Source organism: Bos javanicus, chromosome 14, assembly GCF_032452875.1.
Source record: "Bos javanicus breed banteng chromosome 14, ARS-OSU_banteng_1.0, whole genome shotgun sequence".
NCBI lineage: Eukaryota > Metazoa > Chordata > Mammalia > Artiodactyla > Bovidae > Bos > Bos javanicus.
The window spans coordinates 75,383,531-75,405,996 of record NC_083881.1 but is presented as its reverse complement, the minus strand read 5'-3'; the positions used below and the strand labels follow the sequence as shown (position 1 = coordinate 75,405,996).

At 36.3% G+C, this 22,466-nt stretch overlaps 1 protein-coding gene across 3 annotated transcripts in view; it reads left to right on the top strand.

Moving 5' to 3' along the window:
• CNBD1 (cyclic nucleotide binding domain containing 1) overlaps positions 1 to 14,711 on the top strand; it is a 496,885-nt gene extending 482,174 nt beyond the window's left edge. For 2 of the 3 annotated variants that reach the window (XM_061439433.1, XM_061439432.1), the window contains one exon: positions 14,338 to 14,711. In XM_061439433.1, coding sequence (XP_061295417.1) covers positions 14,338 to 14,454 — 117 coding nt within the window. In that variant the 3' untranslated portion in view covers positions 14,455 to 14,711. The remainder of the gene's footprint in view (positions 1 to 14,337) is intronic. The other variant, XR_009740949.1, reaches the window with a different exon arrangement.
• Positions 14,712 to 22,466: the final 7,755 nt, after the last annotated feature.

Here is a 22,466-nt window from a genome sequence, read left to right as displayed (position 1 = left end):
TTAAGGGACTCATGAATAGAAACCATAAAATACAGAATAGCATTAAATGCATATGAAAATAATAAATACTTAAACTTGAATATAGAAGTGAGAAAAGAATAATTTGACAGATTACTTTCTAATGCCTTTTCAGTTTTCAATTTTAGATTTAAAATATTGAATCCTTCAGTAGTTTGAAATAAAAATGATATAATAACAATTCCAACTTATGTACTTCACTCAAATTTATTCTCAGGATAGAGATTTGTGTTTTTTTTTGTTTGTTTTGTTTTGGTTAATTTTCAATTTATTTTCAAAAGGTAATTTTGAAATTATTTTGTTCTATTTGGAATAAATAATAAAATGTTAATAATTATGAATTGAAATAGAACTGTGCGTCAGAGCAGAAATCTAAAGTAAATGACCTAAAGTAGGTGAAACACTACAAAAATTAGAATAAAATTGCATTTCAAAATATCTGGAATAATGGCTCCTTATTAGTTTTTAAGCTGTGTTTAAATTTTAATGTAAATATTCAGTAGGTTGCAGAAATAGTAGTCCAAGTCATGGTCTTTGGTCCACAAGTATAATTTACACGGGTTAAGTGGTTTTATACATTTTGGGAAAGCGGTGCCGTGGACAGGAGCTGTAGCGCCATTTCAGTGGACATAGTAAATTATTAATGGTGTTGGTTACAGTTGTTTAGACTTTTTAAAATCAGTCTTTATAGTTCACAAGCATTTCAGATTAATCAAAGACTATTAATGCTTATTGCTTTCAATAAGAGACACAATGGACACAATTTAGTATATTCCAAATTGTACCAAAAAAAACACAACTCAAAAAACCCCAAAAAGTTACTCCCCAAAATACAAAGAAAGTGCAAAAATTTCTCACTCATTTATGTTATAACTAATGTAAATTTTTTCCTGTCTGTAAGTCCAGAGCCAAAAAATGTATAATTCTGTAGGGAGAAAATTTCATGTAAATGTCAGTGTTCAAATGCCCTACTTGCATATGTATTTTTGATAATTGACACATATTTAAATCAGCATTTGCCCTAGTTCTTTGACCCCTAACATTGTATCTATACTACATCTCTTCAAGCAAAATTAAATATCACTTATTCTTCTCTTTTCTAGGCTATATTTCATTAGTTCCTTCAATTCCCTTCATAAATGCTGTTTCTTTTCATTATTGTGTTGCTCTCTTCTGGACCCTAAATGATTACCATGAGATTACAAAATTAAATTTCACTTGTTATGCCTAAGTCTTTAAGTATCAAATTATCATATTAATTGACCTGTTACCTCAGGCTAGTCTTCATGACTAATACGGAATATGTTATTAAGAAGTGAAAATATTTTTCTTTTGCTATTATACCAAAGTTTATCTTTTTATTGTAAATCGATATTTTATTATTCTTCCCATTGAAATTATTATTAAAGGAAATATTAATCATTAATTCCTTGAACTGTGTTTAAAGCTTTTAAAAGGAGAATTGAAGCTTTTTTTTTTTTTTAACACCTCTTGCTCAACTTTTTTTGAGAACATTGTCTCATTATCTGACATTTTACTTCTGTTCATTTCCTGCTGTAGATTTTAGATTTCTTGAAGATCTCTTGTTTACATATGTAAGTCCAGAACAAAGCACAGAATGGCATATAGGGAAGACTTCAGTAAGCATTAGTTAAATGATGAAAGTTGATATCTGGATAATCAAAATCTTATGAAATGTTAAAAAAAAAAAAAGAAAGAAAGAAAATAGCAAGGTATAAACAGTCACTTCTTTTATGGATCTTCTGGATCACTTTTATGGGAGATACATAATTATAGAAATATGGACACAAGTGTATGCATAATGTGTGAGAAGTTCTCTAAAGGATGCTGCAAAGGAAAAGAAATAGGCAGATGAGATAGAAAAAAGGTACATCTAACAGTGTTTTCTTTGACCTAATGGAATTTGCTTTATTATCTTGTTGAAGACTAAACCTAAAATCCTAGTTATATTAAGATAATTTGTTATTTTTGATGCAATTCCATTTAGCACTTTTTATATCTAGTTTCTATTGAGGTGAAAATCACATAACTTAAAATTAAATATTTTAAAGAGAACAATTCAGTGGAATTTAGTACATTCATAATATTGATATTATGCAGCCACAATTTCTAAATTATTTTCAACATCTCAAAAGGAAACCTCATATCTACCAAGCAGTTATATCCCCAATCTCCTCTTTCTCCTATCCTCCAGCAGTCACTCGTTTGCTCTCTGTCTCTATGAATTAACGTTATTTTCAGTAAGTAGAATCATACAGTATGTAACCTTTTCTCTGGCTTCTTTCACTTAGCACAGTGTTTTTGAGCTTCATCCAAATTGTAACATGCCCTCCATTATTATGCCTGAACCACTTGCATGTAGATATCACAGCATTTTTGTTCATTCATCTGTTTTTTTCTTCCAGTTTTAACTTACATGTAATTGACATACGCCGCTGTATAAGTTTAAGGTGTACAGAATAATGATTTGACTTCATATGTCATGAAATGATTTCAGTATGTTTAGTGAATATCATCTCACTATAGATGAGCAGAATGGTGTCAAGATTAGTGTATTTTCTGAGACTTTCCTTATTTATTGAGGTAGATATCTGTCACTCTAAATTTCCCTTTTAGAACTATTTTTGCTGCATCCCATATATGTATATACCAACATATATGGGATGTGTGTATATGTGTATCCATTTTCACTTATATCCAGGTTTTTTTTTTTTTAATCTTCCGATTTCTTCAATGGCTCATTCTTTGTTTAATAGTGTGTTGTTTACCCTCCATGCGCTTATGCTTTTTGTAGTTTTCTTATTGTACCTAATTTCTAGTTTCATAGCATTGTGATTGGAAAAGATTGTTGATATGATTTCAATTTTCTTAAATTTACCGAACCTTTTTTGTGATCGAGCATGTGATCATATGGGTATATGATCTATGCTTGCTAGCATGTGAGCCTGGAGAATGTTTCACATTCACTCAAAAAGAATATGCATTCTGCTACTTTGGACTGGAATGTTTATATATATATATATATATATATATATATATATATACATACTTCTATGAAAAAAGCATGCATTAGTCACTCAGTCATGTCCAACTCTTTGTGACCCCAAGAACTGTAGCCCACCAGGTTTGCTGTCCATAGAATTCTCTAGGTAAGGATGCTGGAGAGGGTAGCCATTGCCCTCTCTAGGGGATCTTTCTGAACCAGGGATTAAACCCAGGTTTCCCACATTGCAGGCAGATGCTTTACCATCTGAGCCACCAGGGAAGTCCTTATATATACAGATATGAGAGCTGGACCATTAAGAAGGCTTAACACCAAATGCTTTTGAATTGTGATGCTGGAGTATACTCTCACAGTCCCATGGACAGCAAGGAGATCAAACCAGTCTATCCTAAAGGAAATCAAACCTGAATATTCATTGGAAGGACTGATGCTGAAACTGAAGCTCCAATACTTGACCACCTGAAGTAAAGAGCCAATTCATTGAATAAGACCCTGATGCTGGGAAAGATTGAAGGCAGGAGGAGAAAAGGGCAACAGAGGATGAGATGTTTGGATGGCATCGTTGACTCAATGGACACGAATTTGAGTAAACTCTGGGAGATAATGAAGGACAGGGAAACCTGGCATGCTGTAGGCCATGGGACTGCAAAGAGTCGGTTTCGACCGAGCAACTGAACAACAAATATATATATATTCCAGCTGGATGATATATTAATTAATGTAAATGGCATGCTAAAATTACCTAAAATTGTGTTACTATCAATTTAAATCTCTTAATATTTGTTTTATGTACTTAAATTTTCCTATGTTGAGTGCATATATGTCTACAAGTATTATATCTTCCTGTTTGATCAGTACCTTGATCATTAGGTTCAGACAGTAAAGAATTCACCTGCAATGTAGGAGATCTGGGTTGAGTCTCTGGGTTGGGAACATTCCCTGGGGAAGGAAATGACAACCTATTCCAGTATTCTTGCCTGGACAATTCCTAGGACAGAAAATTATAGTCTATGTCTAGTGGGGCATGGGCTGCTTTGGAGAGTCTTGGCTGACCACCAGTAGATTGGATAGGTAGAATCAGAAATGGCATCCCCTTCCAGCATTAAGCCAGTTAGATAAAATTGCATGCACACATGCTATGCATACTAAGTTGCTTCAGTCGTGTCCAACTCTGCAACCCATGGACTGTAGCCCTCCAGGCTCCTCTGTCCATGGGATTCTTCAGGCAAGAATACTGGAGTGGGTTGCTATGTCCTTCTCCAGAGGATATTCCTGACCCAGGGATTGAACCAGCATCTCTTGTGTCTCCTGCATTGGCAGACAGGTACTTACCACTAGTATCAAATGAAAACTGGCACTTACCAACTTCTCTGTACCCAGAGTGAATTCCAACAGATCCCTGCTCCTTGGGCACATACTCTGTAATTATTCAGTGAATCTCCTTATGTATGCATGCTGCTGTGTGCTGTGTGCGTTAGTTGCTCAGTCGTGTCTGACTCTGCGCAACAATATGGACTATAGTCTGCCAGGCTCCTCTGTCCACGGGATTCTCCAGGCAAGAATACTGGAGTGGGTTGCCATTTCCTTCTCCAGGGGATCTTCCCAACCCAGAAATCAAACCCAGGTCTCCTGCATTGCAGGCAGATTCTTTACCGACTGAGCTATGAGGGAAGCCCTCTAAGCACGCCAAGTTGCTTCAGTTGTGTCCAGCTCTGTGAGACCCTAAGGACTGTACCCTCTGGGCTCCTCTGTCCATGGGCTTCTCCCAGGAAGTATACTCCAGTAGGTTGCCATGCCGTCCTCCAGGGGATCTTTCCGAACCTGGGATCGAACCCACACTTCTTACATCTCCTGCATTGACAGGTGGGTTCTTTACCACTGGTGCCGCCTAGTAAGCCCCTCCTTATGAACGACCCAGGCACTTTTCAGAACGTTGCCTCTGTACTGGAATTCATAGAGAGTTTTTGCACATGCCCTTTAAGAGTGGAGTCTCAGTTTTCTATAGCCTCCCCAGTAGTCAGGGACACATAAGTACCATTGATTTTCAAAGCCAGATATTGTGGGAAATCATTTTCCCAGTGCAGATCCCTTGGCCTGGGGAGTCTGGTCTGGGGCTTGAATCCCTCATTCCTCAGAGGCAACCTTCAAGGCTGTGATATCCTTTCTGCCTAGAGGTCACAATACTGACAGTGTGGTTCATGGCCAGACCATGCCCCCCACTCCCCACCCATCTCACTGTGGCATGTCCTTTTTATTTTCAGTTGTGGAACATATTTTCTAGTTGACTTCAAGTGATTCTCAGAGATAGTTGCAGCATAAGTAGTTGGAATTTTGGTGTGTTCATGGGAGGAGGTGAGTCCAGGGTCTTCCTACACCACCATCTTTTCCTACGCCTCTTTGTAACACTTCATAAATGTGAAAGATGCTCACTATCATGAAACTTTACCTTTCAGAGCTTAACATTTATTTGATCTCAATATATAATGTGGAACTTGTAGAGTAGTAGCATAATATAACTCAGAGTATCCTAAGGGAAGTAGTTGTAATCCACTTGTTTTTCTCTTTTGTATGGAAAAAAGCGGAAGGAGCTTTAATGTTAATTTTGTGCAGTATGCATTGTAATGTCTTATCTTGAATATATACAGCTCTGTGAGTTTTCCTTAATTCTCAATTTCCATGACTCTAAACATAATGATAAATATTCAGATCACTGTAATCCAACGGTTGTTTTAAACAGCGGCTAATAATATAGCATCTGTCTAAATCCAACCAGTCCATTCTGAAGGAGATCAGCCCTGGGATTTCTTTGGAAGGAATGATGCTAAAGCTGAAATTCCAGTACTTTGGCCACCTCATGTGAAGAGTTGACTCATTGGAAAAGACTCTGATGCTGGGAGGGATTGGGGGCAGGAGGAGAAGGGGACGACGGAGGATGAGATGGCTGGATGGCATCACTGACTAGATGGACATGAGTCTAAGTGAACTCTGGGAGTTGGTGATGGACAGGGAGGCCTGGCGTGCTGCGATTCATGGGGTCGCAAAGAGTCGGACACGACTGAACGACTGAACTGAACTGAACTGAAATTTTACATAGACCAATTGCGTATGTTATATGCAAGGCTAGTGTCCATTTATCAGTGATAGGAAGATAAAAAGTTCAAGAATTGAGCAGTGGGGCTGAAGAGCTAAATCAGTTTCAGGTAGAAGGCCACACTATGTTCAGTGGAGAACATATTGTCATGAGTCCTGAAGTGTGAAGACAGCACATCATAAGGTCCGTGTAGGGATTGCAGGTCCATGTGGGGATTCAATGTGTCAGCATTTCTTGTTTGTTTGGTTGCTTGCTTTGAATTTAGAGATACAGACCGACATAGATTATGAAGCAACAAATTGATAAATAATTACATATAAAGCAAGATTCAGCATGTAGAAGGCTAAGCCAGGCCACAAACTGAATCTATTGATAGGCACACATTGCAGTTTAGAAGTCAAGCTTCCTACCCAAGCAAAGGGCAGGAAAGTATGTTACTGGCATAAAAACTGATAAACAAATGGAACAGCCTAGAGAGCTCCAACTTAAGCCCACATGCTGCTGCTAAGTTGCTTCAGTCGTGTCCGACTCTGTGTGACCCCATAGACGGCAGCCCACCAGGCTCCCCTGTCCCTGGGATTCTCCAGGCAAGAACACTGGAGCGGATTGCCATTTCCTTCTCCAGTGCATGAAAGTGAAAAGTGAAAGTGAAGTCGCTCAGTCGTGTCTGACTCTTCTCAACCCCATAGACTGCAGCCTACCAGGCTCCTCCGTCCATGGGATTTTCCAGGCAAGAGTACTGGAGTGGGGTGCCATTGCATCGGGGGAAACATTCGTCACCTGAGTGCCTGTGCACGACCCTGAGTATTTCCTGACCACAATAAGACCAACACAAACATAAAACTGAGATGTTCTTTCCAAGCATCACCACACCAGTATAATAGCCTCCTCTAAGCCACATAGATAGGGTCAAATAATTTATAGCAAAGGAGCCAAAAGTATATAATGGAAGAAAACATAGGATAAGTTCCTTGATGCTAGTTTGGCAATACTTTTTTTGGATTTGATACCAAAAGCCAAGACAACAAAAGCAAAAATAAACCAGAAATAGAAATTTAGAAACCAATTAGAAAACTTCTTCACAGAAAAGAAACTATCAACAAAATGAAAAATCAACCTCTACAATAGGAAAAATGTTTGCAAATCCAATAATTTTTATAATAGTAAGTTTGTACATGTAAGAAAGATGTGTAAAAAATTTACAAACATCTTTTGAAGAACATGTTTATTTTTATTGACACAAATAGATATATAGGTATATACAGATGTCTCTGGGTATAATATGCATGCATTCTGTGTATTCTTGTCTTGAATGTGATACATTTATTGATTCTTTGACTCTTGTATTTCAAAGATAAAAACACAAGCTAAGTTTTTAAGTAAACTATTCAATTTCCTGAGAAACAATTTGCCATCTGATGATCACTGATTTTTTTCCCCATCTTTCGTGACATGAACTTAATGTTGTTCTTGAGAATCTAATCCCAACAACTGCCTTGCTCTCCTTACCTTTCCCTTATCATTTGCAAGTGAAACTGGTTGTCAAAATGTCAAAGCTGGACTATGTTCTGATGTTGAGCTTGCCCATTTCTCAACTGCTGCTTTTGATAAAAGATGTAATCATCTGGGAAATATACACACAGTTTGTGGAGAAAGCTGAGTCTTTCTCAGAATGAGTGTTTAATGGGTCAAGTTCTGTCATCAGAAACTCACAGACAATTCACACTGGGATACATGTGCAAGAGTGTGGGGATACGCAGATGGACTTTACGCTTTGTGTTTAGCTTGGCAGTCTTTGTCCTTACTGCTTGTTGCATCATTTTATAACAATAGCATCTTCTTCCAAGATTCCCATGACTATATTTTTAATAGAAAAACCTGGTTTTTATAAAATTTGAGAAAAGGAGTTTAGCTAGGGAGGCTGTGTTACAAACCTTTTGCCCATTTTCAAACCAAGCAATAAATTTAAAAAGCCCTGTGTCTAATGTAAACCTGAAATGAAGAGGTGCTGAAAAGTATTGAAATTAATTTTCTAGTGCAATGGGAAAAATTCAAGTTCTGTAATATCAGCTTCTGCATTTTATCTTTTAGCTCTCCCAAATTTCTCTCTCTCTTTTTTTTCCCTCTCTCTTTCTATCTCTTTTTTCCTCTCTCATGACAAAAGATATGCTTTAACTTACTGTCCACTAAGCTCCTTATTTCCAGTTCCTTTCTGAGCTTTGTTGCTAAACATGCTCATGGTATCCAGATAAAGAAAAGTCCTGTAAGAGAGAACGAGGATCTGTTATATTCTACAGGGGTGAAACTTGAAGACATTATGCTAAGTGAAATGAGCTAGACATAAAAGTGCAAATATGATTCCACCTACAGGAGGTACCTAGAATAGCCAAATTCCATCTTAATTTACAAAGGCAGAAGGTAGGGTAGCAGTTATTTGGAGCTCGGGGGTGAGTAGAGTGGGGTGTTTCTGTTTTGTGGATGCAGAATTTCAGTTTGGGATGATGAAAACCTTTTGGAGATGAACAGTGGCGATAGTTACAAAACAATGTGAATGTAGTTGAGGCCACCGAACTGTATGTCTCTAAAGGGTTAAAATGGTGTTTTATGCATATTATATTACATTGAAGAGACAGAGAGAGAGAACAAAAGCATAAGACAAATGAATACATTTTAGACCATATTTGAATTCCCTAATTTTGGAGAAAGAAAGTTTTAGTTTTCCATTTTATCTGTTTTTGACAATTAAAACTTAATAGCTTAAATTGAACACACAGTTAATACAGTATATTACCAAATCTAATATAACAGCAATAAAACTCAACAAAGCCTAACTCTGACTTTTCTTAAGACTTGGCCCTCTAAAAAGTGTACTCCTAACAAAGTAAATTAGTAAGAATAAAATAAAAGTTACTAGCATCTATTTTTTTTTCAACTTTCAACTATTGTGTTTATAGTGGAGATTTAATGGGAAAATATTCATCATGAATCCAGAGAATATACAGAGAATAGTTTCCACGTGGTTGGTGGAAACTGAAAGCACAGAGGGGTGTCTAAAGAGCTTCTCTAAAATGTCACAAGTGAAATCATTTTATATGCTCTGTGAGAAGGAAGACGTGTGCTATCTCCCCAACAGTGCCAAGCGAGGCGACCTGCTTCAGAGAGAGTAACTGCGTGGTAGACCCGGGGAGAGTGGGCCCCAGACACTGGTGTCTCACAAGTGATGGGGTCAGCCCGGGTTAAGAGGCATCTGTGTGTGCTTCAAGTGCTCAGTCGTGTCTGACTCTTTTTGACCCCGTGGACCGCAGCCCACCAGGCTCCACCGTCAATGGAATTTTCCAGGCAAAAGTACGAGAGTGGGTTGCCATTTCCTATACCACGAGATCTTCTCAGTCCACGGACTGAACCCGGGTCGCCCGTGTCTCCTGCATTGCCAAGCATGGGTTCTTTACCACTGTGCCATCTCGGGTGGGCTCAAAGCAGAGCATGTCATTAGTGACCATGAACACAGAACACAGCTTCCCCTTTGAAGGCGTGAACTACATTAGACTCATGACATTTGCACTATTCTGAAAAGAATGGAAAGGATATCAAGAGTAACTAAATTCAATTTCCTGTAAGCCCTGGGTAAATTTTTCAAAGTAGATTAAATTTATTTTAGAAAAATCAAAGATTTGCTACTTTTTTGTGCTGCATGATAGGGTAAATTTTAGGACTGTTGAATGAGTTTACTTTTTCCTGAAAAAAAAATCTGCTAATAAATTTATGCTATATCTTAATACCAATGGGGATGTAACTATACTTGAGGAATAGGTTTGCTTTATTCAGAAATGTAAGCCATGAAACTTACAAAATATCATTTTAACTTAGTTGCCTATGAAGTCAAATATGTTTGGTGCCAAGGTGCAGAAACTTCTATTAAGAGTTCTCATTTTGTTATTATTTTTGTGTTCTATGAATTGGGCCCTTACCTGGCTCTATTGGTCTTCTTTGCTTTTATTTCATCTTCTATTTACCTCTAATTATTTTTACAAAAATATTAATATATATAAAAGATAAATAAGCAATCATAAAAAGTTTGATGCTAATTTCAAGAAAATATTTCTATTGATATAAGCTTCTGACAAGAAAGAATTCCTGAATATATTTCTCTGATATTCTACTACATTTTTTGTCAGCAATTTTATTCGTTTTTACTTTTCAGTCATTAATATCAGATCATAAGTTTTGTGGGGGTTTTGAACTATTTACCTTAAGGAGGACAATGTTCTATCTAAAAATTTAGTGATAACAAAAGAGAAGATTGACTCAGATTCAAATCTGGGCTTTACCATTTTTGACCTGCATGACTCACAGGTTACTTAATATTTCCAAGTCCTAATTTGAAATTTTTTAACTTATGTAACATTTGTCCCCTAGTTTCCATAAGTTCAGATCTCAGTGAAACAACTGATGTATTTATGATATCAAGTATCTCTTATTTTTGTTGTAATTCTATATATTCAGATCAGATCAGATCAGATCAGTCGTGTCCGACTCTTTGCGACCCTATGAATCGCAGCACGCCAGCCCTCCCTGTCCATCACCAAATCCCGGAGTTCACCCAGACCCACGTCCATCGAGTCAGTGATGCCATCCAGCCATCTCATCCTCTGTCGTCCCCTTCTCCTCTTGTCCCCAATCCCTCCCAGCATCAGTCTTTTCCAGTGAGTCAACTCTTCACATGAGGTGGCCAAAGTACTGGAGTTTCAGCCTTAGCATCATTCCTTCCAAAGAAATCCCAGGGCTGATCTCCTTCAGAATGGACTGGTTGGATCTCCTTGCAGTCCAAGGGATTCTCAAGAGTCTTCTCCAACACCACAGTTCAAAAGCATCAATTCTTCAGCACTCAGGCTTCTTCACAGTCCAACTCTCACATCCATACATGACCACAGGAAAAACCATAGCCTTGACTAGATGGACCTTTGTTGGCAAAGTAATGTCTCTGCTTTTGAGTATGTTATCTAGGTTGGTCATAACTTTCCTTCCAAGGAGTAAGCATCTTTTAATTTCATGGCTGCAGTCACCATCTGTAGTGATTTTGGAGCCCAGAAAAATAAAGTCTGACACTGTTTCTACTGTTTCCCCATCTATTTCCCATGAAGTGGTGGGACCGGATGCCATGGTCTTCATTTTCTGAATATTGAGCTTTAAGCCAACTTTTTCGCTCTCCACTTTCACTTTCATCAAGAGGCTTTTGAGTTCCTCTTGACTTTCTGCCATAAGGGTGGTGTCATCTGCATATCTGAGGTTACTGATATTTCTCCCGGCAATCTTGATTCCAGTTTGTGTTTCTTCCAGTCCAGCGTTTCTCATGATGTACTCTACTTAGAAGTTAAATAAACGGTGACAATATACAGCCTTCATGTACTCCTTTTCCTATTTGGAACCAGTCTGTTGTTCCATGTCCAGTTCTAACTGTTGCTTCCTGACCTGCATACAAATTTCTCAAGAGGCAAGTCAGGTGGTCTGGTATTCCCATCTCTTTCAGGATTTCCCACAGTTTATTGTGATCCACATAGTCAAAGGCTTTGGCATAGTCAATAAAGCAGAAATAGATGCTTTTCTGGAATTCTTTTGCTTTTTCCATGATCCAGTGGATGTTGTTAATTTGATCTCTGGTTCCTCTGCCTTTTCTAAAACCAGCTTGAACATCAGGAAGTTCACGGTTCACGTATTGCTGAAGCCTGGCTTGGAGAATTTTGAGCATTACTTTACTAGCCGTGTGAGATGAGTGCAATTGTGTGGTAGTTTGAGCATTCTTTGGCATTGCCTTTCTTTGGGATTGGAATAAAAACTGACTTTTTCCAGTCCTGTGGCCACTGCTGAGTTTTCCAAATTTGCTGGCATAGTGAGTGCAGCACTTTCACAGCATCATATTTTAGGATTTGAAAAAACTCAACTGAAATTCCATCACCTCCACTAGCTTTGTTCATAGTGTTGCTTTCTAAGGCCCACTTGACCTCACATTCCAGGATGTCTGGCTCTAGGTCAATGATCACACCATCGTGATTACCTGGGTCGTGAAGATCTTTTTTGTCAGTTCTTCTGTGTATTCTTGCCATCTCTTCTTAATATCTTCTGCTTCTGTTAGGTCCATACCAGTTCTGTCCTTTATAGAGCCCACCTTTGCATGAAATGTTCCTTTAGTATCTCTGATTTTCTTGAAGAGATCTCTAGTCTTTCCCATTCTGTTGTTTTCCTCTATTTCTTTGCATTGATCACTAAGGAAGGCTTTCTTATCTCTCCTTGCTATTCTTTGGAACTCTGCATTCAGATGCTTATATCTTTCCTTTTCTCCTTTGCTTTTCACTTCTCTTCTTTTCACAGCTATTTGTAAGGCTTCCCCAGACAGCCATTTTGCTTTTTTGCATTTCTTTTCCATGGGGATGGTCTTGATCCCTGTCTCCTGTACAATGTCACGAACTTCATTCCATTGTTCATCAGGCACTCTGTCTATCAGATGTAGTCCTTTAAATCTATTTCTCACTTCCACTGTATAATCATAAAGGATTTGATTTAGGTCACACCTGAATGGTCTAGTGGTTTTCCCTACTTTCTTCAACTATTACTTCTTATTACTATCAATGTTAACAGAAAAATAGTAGAAATGCATCCTGAACTATCTGGATTACCACTTTGAAGTATCTGTTTACTGCCCAGATTCATTTTCTCTGTGTTTAATTAGTATTATTTTAATTATCAGTACTTTTGTAAATTTACCTTTTTGATAATTTTTTCTTTGTAATAATTGAATGGTAACTAATAAAATGATATTACATGAAAAAAAGTTTTTCAGCCCTGCAAATGAAAATGAAGTATGAAAATTAAATTAATAGGCTGCACAAAATAGTCAAAGCATACTGAACTAAAAACAAAAAGTTATGCTGTAAGAACAATAACATATTTATTTCCTGAAGCTTGATATAACTTAAGGTTAATTATAATATCTTTCAAAATAAATTAATGCTAACATGAATATCATTGCTTTCAGAGTTGTTTTACAGACATTTTCTATGTTTTAATAGGTGCAAAGTATTTATATTCTAAGAATTAAACATCATTTTATTATTATATATTTAGGCAACATGTAATTACTCACATTACTCTAAGAGTCAACTAGGATTTTTATTAAAAACTGCCTTAATGTCTTCTACTGAAAAGTAATCAAATGCTCCCATCTTTCATGTTTATTGTGGGCATTAAATGAGACAGTAGGCATTCAGCACAAACTTATTCCTTTTCACTTTCTTATAAATATCACCTATTTTCCATGGCTTTTATTTTATTCTCTGTTTTCAAACTAAAGTCAATATAAACAAAATTAAATCTAGAATTATATGTATTTTTAAATATTAATGTGGTCTTCCAGATTAGGCTAAATTTTGCCATGGTACAAATGATTCCCAGGCCTTGGTTACTCTCAACAACAAAGGTTCACTTCTCACACACTTGTCTAGTATAGATTGACATTCGTCTACATTTGGCTGACACTCAGAGTGTTGCTCTCACGTGACTAAAGAGAGATAGTGTCAGAAATTGCCAATGGCTCACGAAGCTTCTTTTTGGAAATGCACACCCCATGTCTCAATCTATCAGCCAAAGCAAGTTACGCAGCGATAGCTGGCATCAATGGAACAGAGAAGTCTAAGCCTCTTCTAAGGAGGGGCACCACAGACAGTTACCTTCTTAATCTGGAGGATCCAAAGAGAGACATTAAACAATGTATTATAATACAAGCTCTTCCAGTTATTATAATAGCTTATAATATTGACAAGTAATAAAAACTGGGCAGATAACTCCTTGTTCAATCTCCTTTAACATCAATATCAAGATGATAAGCTAAATAATATGTATAAAATTTTTCAGTGAAAAAAAATGCTTTATAACTTCAAATATAATTTCTCCGCATATTCTTGTTTTAAAACTTAAAAAAAGCTCCATTCAGAAATAACTTCTAGATATAAATATTGAAAGGGTTTTATTTAATAGAAAATTGTGTATAAATTGTATTTTTAATAGATTTTGGTTAGGTGAAAATTCTACCAACAAGTATGTTAAGAGAGATTCATATTGTTTATTTCTATTTGTTTTTATATGAAACTTATGCTTTATAAACTTAGGATTGATAGGATTAATTATTTTTAATAATCTTTTTTTTTTCTAGGATACAACAGTGAAAAACTCCTTGTATCATAATGGAATTATTCCAGGCTTTGGAAAATGGGACCATTCCTATAGCAGCATTCGTAGGCATCTCAAGGATACTTTAGTCAGTTATTAAACAAACCAACTCATAAGAAACTGGGGATTTCAGCAAGAATTATTCATTCATTTTTTTCTTCATTTGAAATCACTGTAAAGGTCTTCATTTGAAATCTCTATAAGGGTCTCTATTTATTCCTATTGCCTAGCTTCCTACTAGCTTACTCACATAAATTTCTGCTGATATACTTAAATTGGACAACTGAATTTTCTTTCATGATGTTAGGGTCTTGTAGCATAAAAAGACACACAAAAAAATTTTGTACCTAGATTTTAGAGAACCAAAAATTTAAAAATAAAATTTCTTATAATTTAACTCCCAATTCCTATAATTAAATTAAATATCATGATTTGACTCATTATATTAAGTATAAAATTGAAACAAAAGTAGGAATTTTTGGTTTGCTTTTTAAAACCTATTAATAATGCTGTTTTATTTAGCATCTTAAATTTGTTTGCAAAGCATAGCTTATTTTTGGCAGATTCTATAGTATGTGTAAGAAAGATAAGAAAACCTTCCTCAGTGATCAATGCAAAGAAATAAAGGAAAACAATAGAATGGGAAAGATTAGAGACCTCTTCAAGAAAATTAGAGATACCAAGGGAACATCTCATGCAAAGATGGGCTCAATAAAGGACAGAAATGGTATGGACATAACAGAAGCAGAAGATATTAAGAAGAGGTGGCAAGAATACACAGAACTGTACAAAAAAAATCTTAATAACTCAGATAACCATGATGGTGTGATCACTCACATAGAGCCAGACATCCTGCAGTGGGGTGTCAAGTGGGTCTTAGGAAGCATCACTACAAAAAAAGCTAGTGGAGGTAAGCTATTTCAAATCCTAAAAGATGAAGCTATGAAAGTGCTGCACTCAATATGCCAGCAAATTTGGAAAACTCAGCAGTGGCCACAGAACTGGAAAAGGTCAGTTTTCATTCCAATCCCAAAGAAAGGCAATGCCAAAGAACGTTCAAACTACTGCACAATTGCACCCATCTCACACACTAGCAAAGTAAGGCTCAAAATTCTCCAAGCCAGGCTTCAACAGTATGTGAACCATGAACTTCCAGATGTCCAAGCTGAATTTAGAAAAGGCAGAGGACTCAGAGATCAAATTGCCAACATCCATTGGATCATCGAAAAAGCCAGAGAATACCAGCAAAACATCTGCTTTATTGATTATGCCAAAGCCTTTGACTATGTAGTTCACAACAAACTGTGGAAAATTCTTCAAGAGATGGGAATACCAGACCACCTTAACTCTTCCTGAGAAATCTGTATGCAGGTCAAGAAGCAATAGTTAGAACTGGACGTGGAACAACAGACCATTTCCAAATTGGGAAAGGAGTACATCGAGGCTGTATACTGTCACCCTGCTTATTTAACTTATATGCAGAGTACATCATGGGAAATTCTGGGCTGGATGAAACACAAGCTGGGGTCAAGATTGCTGGGAGAAATATCAATAACCTCAGATATGCAGATGATGCCAACTTTATGGCAAAAAGCGGAGAAGAACTAAAGAGCCTCTTGATGAAAGTGAAAGAGGAGAGTGAAAAAGTTGGCTCAAAACTCAACATTCAAAAAACATGGCATCCACTCCCATCACTTCATGGCAAATAGATGGGGAAACAATGGAAACACTGAGAAACTTTATTTTCTTGGGCTGCAAAATCACTGCAGATGGTGACTGCAGCCATGAAATTAAAAGATGCTTGCTCCTTGGAAGAAAAGTTATGACCAACCTAGACAGCATATTAAAAAACAGAGATGTTACTTTGCCAACAAAGGTCCATCTAGTCAAAGCTATGGTTTTTCCAGTAGTCATGTATGGATGTGCGAGTTGGACTATAAAAAAAAGTTGAGTGCCAATGAATTGATGCTTTTGAACTGTGGTGTTGGAGAAAACTCTTGAGAGTCTCTTGGATAGCAAGGAGATCTAACCAGACATCCTAAAGGAAATCAGTCCTGAATACTCATTTAGAAGATGCTGAAGCTGAATTTCCAATATTTTGGCCACCTGATTCAAAGAACTGACTCAGAAAAGACCCTGATGCTGGGAAAGATTGAAGGCAGGAGGAGGAGGGGACAACAGAGGATGAGATATCTGGATGGCAACACTCACACATTGGACATGAGTTTGAGCAAGCTCTAGGAGTTGGTGATGGACAGGGAGGCCTGGCGTGCTACAGTCCATGGGGTCGCAAAGAGTCGGACATGACTGAGTGGCTGAACTGACTGAAGATACTTACCCCATTTGGACTGCCATCAGAAAGTGCTCTAGACTGGTTTGCTTATGAACAATAAAAATGTATTCCTCACAGTTCTGGAGGCTGGAAAGTCCAAGATTAATACAGCGGTAACTGTCATATCTGGTGAGGCCCGGCTTCCTGATTCACAGTCTGCAGCTTCCTGTGTCCTCACATGACAGGCGGGATGGGGAGCTCTGTAGAAGTAAAGAGCACCAATCCCATTTATGAGGGCTCCAGATTCATGATTGAAGCACCTCCCAAAGGGCACAGCTTATGTATTAAGATTTCAGCATATAAATTTTGGAGGATACAGACATTTATAAGCAAATACAAATTTTACCCACTATATTTTAAAAATATATTTCATTAAATCAAACTTGCACATGATTCTAAAATAACCTATTTAAAAATGTATGCCTCTCCTTTATTTATCATCACCATTTTGACTCTTGCATTTTCTTTGATGCTATCAAAGAAAATGTCTTTCTGATTTCTATAACATCTAGAAAAGTGCCTACAAGATAATCATGTGACACATCTCATTGCTTTATTCCCTGGTGGCTCAGCTGGTAAGGAATCTGCCCTCAAAATGAGAGACATGGGTTTGATCCCTGGGTACGGAAGATCCCCTGGAGAAGGGAACAGCAACCCACTCCTGTATTCTTGCCTAGAGAAACCATTAACAGAGTAGCAGTCTACAGTCTATGATGTTGCAAAGAGTCGGAAACTACTGAGTGACTAATAGTTTCACTTTTTCTTTTTCATGTTCAAACATTATTTCTGATAATATGTGCTTTATACTAGGAATTTATCTATACAATATCAGAGAAACGAATTTAAACAGAAATAATAAAGATGAAGCAGTTTATTAAAATATCAGTTGAAATATAAAAATCTCAGTTGCTTTCCCTTCCCTAGTTGGAGTAAAAGAATTGATAAATTCAGAGTGGGTTTTGAAAATGACTATGCGTGACTTGCCTAATAGAACACTTTAAAATTCCATTTTGATGATTCCAAATGTCTTCAAATATAAAATAGTTTCAAATTCTCTCAAAATCTACAACCTAAACAAAGTTTTAATTGGACCTAAAATTGTATAGTAAGTTTTGACACTTAGAACATTCATAAGTAGTGCAAATATTAGTGGCTCACTACTTTAAAATATTTAGCATTTTTATAATATATGAATCCTCCAAAAAACATTTACAAAGTGTTTAATGCATGCCAGGCATTGGACCAAGCATGAGACACTAAAATATAATTAAAGTATAGACAGTTTCTATTGGGGCTGATCTAGGCTTGGAGAAAAATGTATAAGTAAATTCTGCAATTATGTAATAAGTACAAACTGAGTACATGCTAAGTATGATGGTGTTATCCAGAAAACAGTGATCAAAATCTTAAATTTTTAGAGAAGTTTTCAGATATTAAGAAAGAAGATTTAAATCCATAAAAAGAAGATGGACATTTTTCTGACCAGGTCCAAGACAGAAAGTCTTTTCAGAAAAAGATGATGAAGGGCATGGCAGACACATGGAAAGGGCAAAGAACAATAAATAGTTCAGAATGTTTAATTACTGAGGCATTCCTAGACTCGAGGGTACTTGTGAAGACACATTAGAAAATGATGTGGCAAATGGTGAGATCAAGGTCAGCATCATGTGGGCGCTGCTTCTGCAATGGTGACGGGCCTCATGCTCAGAAAATCCTGAGTTAGGTTAAATGCTTGTCTCATTATCTTGAAATTCATAATCATTTATGAACAAGTGACCCAGTATTTTAATTTTTCACTAGACTTACAAAATTATGTAGCTGGTTCTGAATGATTTCTTTATTATAATTAAGTGTATATACACCATGCTAAAGGCTTGAGTATTATCTTATGAGGCCTGTCGGTCATTATATAAATATCATGTTCATATTTTAGGGGAAATCACACTAGTGGAGAAATTAGAAGCAAAACACAATAAGAGAACAACAGCAATAGTCCAAGTGAGATATGACAGCTTGAATCGATCAATGCATGTTGGATAAGTGGATAAAAATTCAGAGACAGTGAAAAAAAAAAATTAAAAGGACTTGTGTAGTTATAGGCAGAAAAGGACACAAGTGTCTACCAAGTTGCTTTCACATATTTTAACCATTTACCAGCCTATGATGGGAAAGTCTGATTAGTTCTTGTATCCTTACGATGCAATCTTTAAGGATGCAAGCGTTAAATCTTATCTCTGCCCTACAGACTACCCAAAAGCAATTCTGATAAAGGGTACTCTACACTGCGGATCTGTGAAAACCAGATCTATTCTGAGTCTTGTAGGAACTCAAACTTGTTTCAGCTGCAGATTTTAGTTCGTTTCAAAGGCTAGAACAGAATTAGAGAGAAAGAGAAGAGGTTATATAGAGAGAGACATTATGAATGACATACATGTATGTGTATGTATATGCAGAGAGGTAGATGATAGGTAGGTAGGCAGAAGAGATATGTTTCTGGGCATTTTGTTTTTACATTTTTTTAAGGTGAAAAATATTCTTCTTCTATCACAGTCAAATAAATGCATCCACTTGTTTTGCAACCCACTCCCTACAAGTTATGCAATTACTGCCTTAACTTGGTTATTCTCTCTTCTTCGTTATCAAAGTCTTCTATCATGCGAGGTAATCTTCAGCATATAAACTTGCAGTACTCTAAATGTTCCCAATGACAACCATAATAATGTTCTTCAAATCACTTATTTGCAATTATTAGCTGTCAGTTAACTTCACTGTTAAAGACAGATTTTCTTTTTTAACACTGTCTCCATTCTCCTAACTCACATTTCCTCATTTATATTATGAAATATTGAAGTTCATGAATATAGGTAAAATAATGATATAGGGGACATTCATATGATCTCTATTCCTATTTAACAAGTAATAATAGAAGCCCTTTTTCCAATAGAATCAGAGTCAATAATTAATCAACTAACGGGAAAATTTGATCATACTGAAGATTTGTGGAAAATTATGTATATTGAACCCTTTCCATAGCCTTGAAGAACTTCCCTGGTGGCTCAGACAATAAAGCATCTGCCTACAGTGCGGGAGACCCGGGTTCAATCCCTGAGTCGGGAAGATCTCCTGGAGAAGGGAATGGCAACCCACTCCAGTATTCTTGGACTTCCCTGGTGGCTCAGACGGTAAAGCGTCTGCCTATAATGTGGGAGACCCAGGTTCAATCTCTGGGTCAGGAAGATCTCCTGGAGGAGGAAATAGCAATCCACTCCAGTACTCTTGCCTGGAAAATTCCATGGATGGAGGAGCCTAGTAGGCTACAGTCCATGGGGTCGCAAAGAGTCGGACACAACTGAGCGACTTCAATGTCATGTCATGTCATGTCTATATATAATTTGTATATGTATATGTACATCAAACACTACAATATTAAAACATAAAATGAATTCATTTATTAAACAGTTATCAGTTAAGATAGTTGTTGCAGTAATAATATATTTTTAACACAAGTGAGAACTTATTATGAGTCCTTAAGCAGATAAACTCAATTCTCTCAAAAGCCACATGAAGCAGGTTCTATTATTATTCCCTACTGTACAGATAGGGAAATGAACACATATGGAGGTTAGTATTCTAGTAAATGTTAATAAATGTTCTTTTGTGTTTGTCAATTTGTTTTCGATGAGAATCATAAGGAAAAATCCAAATCATTAGCAAACTAACAAATCTATAGCAAACTAACAATACATACTTTGTTAAGCCCTAAATGAAATTAGAACAAATTTTCTGGCTGTGTCAAATGATCTCATTCATTATTGCAGAAAAGAAATGTCTTTAGTGGCTCCTAGAAGAATTCCGTAGTCCTCTGCCACTATCCTCAAAGTGTGACCTTCTGTTTGATCTGACAATACAATAAGCTGTAGAGGATTTGACTAGCATTCTATAGCTTTCCTTTTAATTTCTTTTATGATGTGCTGCTTCATACCTTCCCTTTATGAATAATGTAGCCTTGGATATAGTTCTTTTAAATCTTTCATGCTTAAAAAAACCATGAAAATATATCAGATCATGTACAAATTGCTATCTGAAAGTGCTTTTCAAGCTCTTCTCTTATGAATGAAATGAAATACAGGAGTTGATTCATGTTGACATAAATGGAGAATACTGACAGTATGAAGTGGTTTGGATCACCATGAAATTATAGAATTATAAGATAATAAAACTATAAAGGCCTTGAGAAATCTTCTGTTCAATCTGCTTGTCTTTAGACAGGTAAATGTCTAAAATATTTTTTGATAACATTTTTTTAGACTCTTTCTGAATATCACCAAGCAGAAAAACTCCAAAACCCACCAGAGAACTTCAATAACTGGTTTTGATTATGAAAGGAAAAAACAAAAAACAGAACTTTTATGTATAGCAAAAATGTCACCTAATTTTTACTAAATGACTATTTATTTTTTCCCCTTTGACTAAAGGAACACAAATGTTTTCATACTTCTTAAGACCTCACTATTATTTTTTTACTTGTCATTGTCTCTTTCTAGTTTTTTCAAATAGAATAGCCAAAATTGAAATTTTTACTATTTGATTCTTGTAGAGTGATATCACACAGTAATATTGCTCAGTCAGTGTGCCTTATGGTGATTTTGAATAAAAATTAAGCAAGTTTTGCTACTTTATATATTCCTTCCAATTTTTGTCTAACCTTAGTGCTCCCACTATATTAACCATTAGAGCTGAAATGTTCTCGGGATAACTAGACTTTAGTGGTGATAAAAAATTATCTTTATCAAAACCAAGGTTATTTGTCTAGTTACCTTCACATCCTATGTATTTTTTACGTTCTTTAAGATGCTCACCTATGGCTTTATCAGAGTATAATGTCGAAATGGTTAGAATTTGCACTTGGAGAATGACATAAAAAATGTGTTACTAACAGTGACACCCTCAATTAACACTCTAAGCCTTGTCACATAAGTTTAATAACATTCTTGCCTCTGCTTTATGTTTTTTTTGGTTTGTTTTTTTCCTTCTCTCACAAATTGACTTTAGCAAGTTCCTGTTGAATATTTCCAAAAAGTTATTACACAGCTACCTCAAAGTCAATAAATTCAAAACTAAGCTCACGATTTTATTCTGAAAATTATCTCTTCATCGTGTGTTTTGCTGCTCAGCTGATGGCATCATCAATCTGAGAAGTTATGCTTATTTTCCTTTGGTTCCCAAGTTAAAAATCCTGGAAAAAAACACCATGTCAAATTTCATAAAGTGTACCAAGGGTCAATTAGTACAGTCAAGACATGGGCTATAAAAATATGACAGCTGTCATAAATTTGAAATAGGCAGTGGGGTAGTAAATGATATTCCCAGAAGTTGGGAGTGGAATCAGGATGATAAATTAATTAATGTCATCTGCTGCTGAAGTCCTGATTGATTAATTTCACCAAGATAGGAAAAAGAGTGAGTTTAAAGGAAAGATGCTAAATGTAGTTTGGGATAAGTTGAACTTTCAGTTTCTGTGAAAACACAGATGGACATGTCTAAGAAGACACCAGATATTTAGAATGCAAACATTAAGGATTAGGATTTGGGTGTTGAAAATAGTGAAAACCTTTTAAGTTATGTAAATTAGATTGTGCCAGAAGTTTATAAAAACCCAGTGGGAGAATCACAGGGATACAGTCAGGACTCAGAAACATCTAGAATCCAAACACAAATGCCATAAGCATTCTTAGCATCCATATTCCATCTCTTATTTGTATGAAAGTCATTCTGTGGAA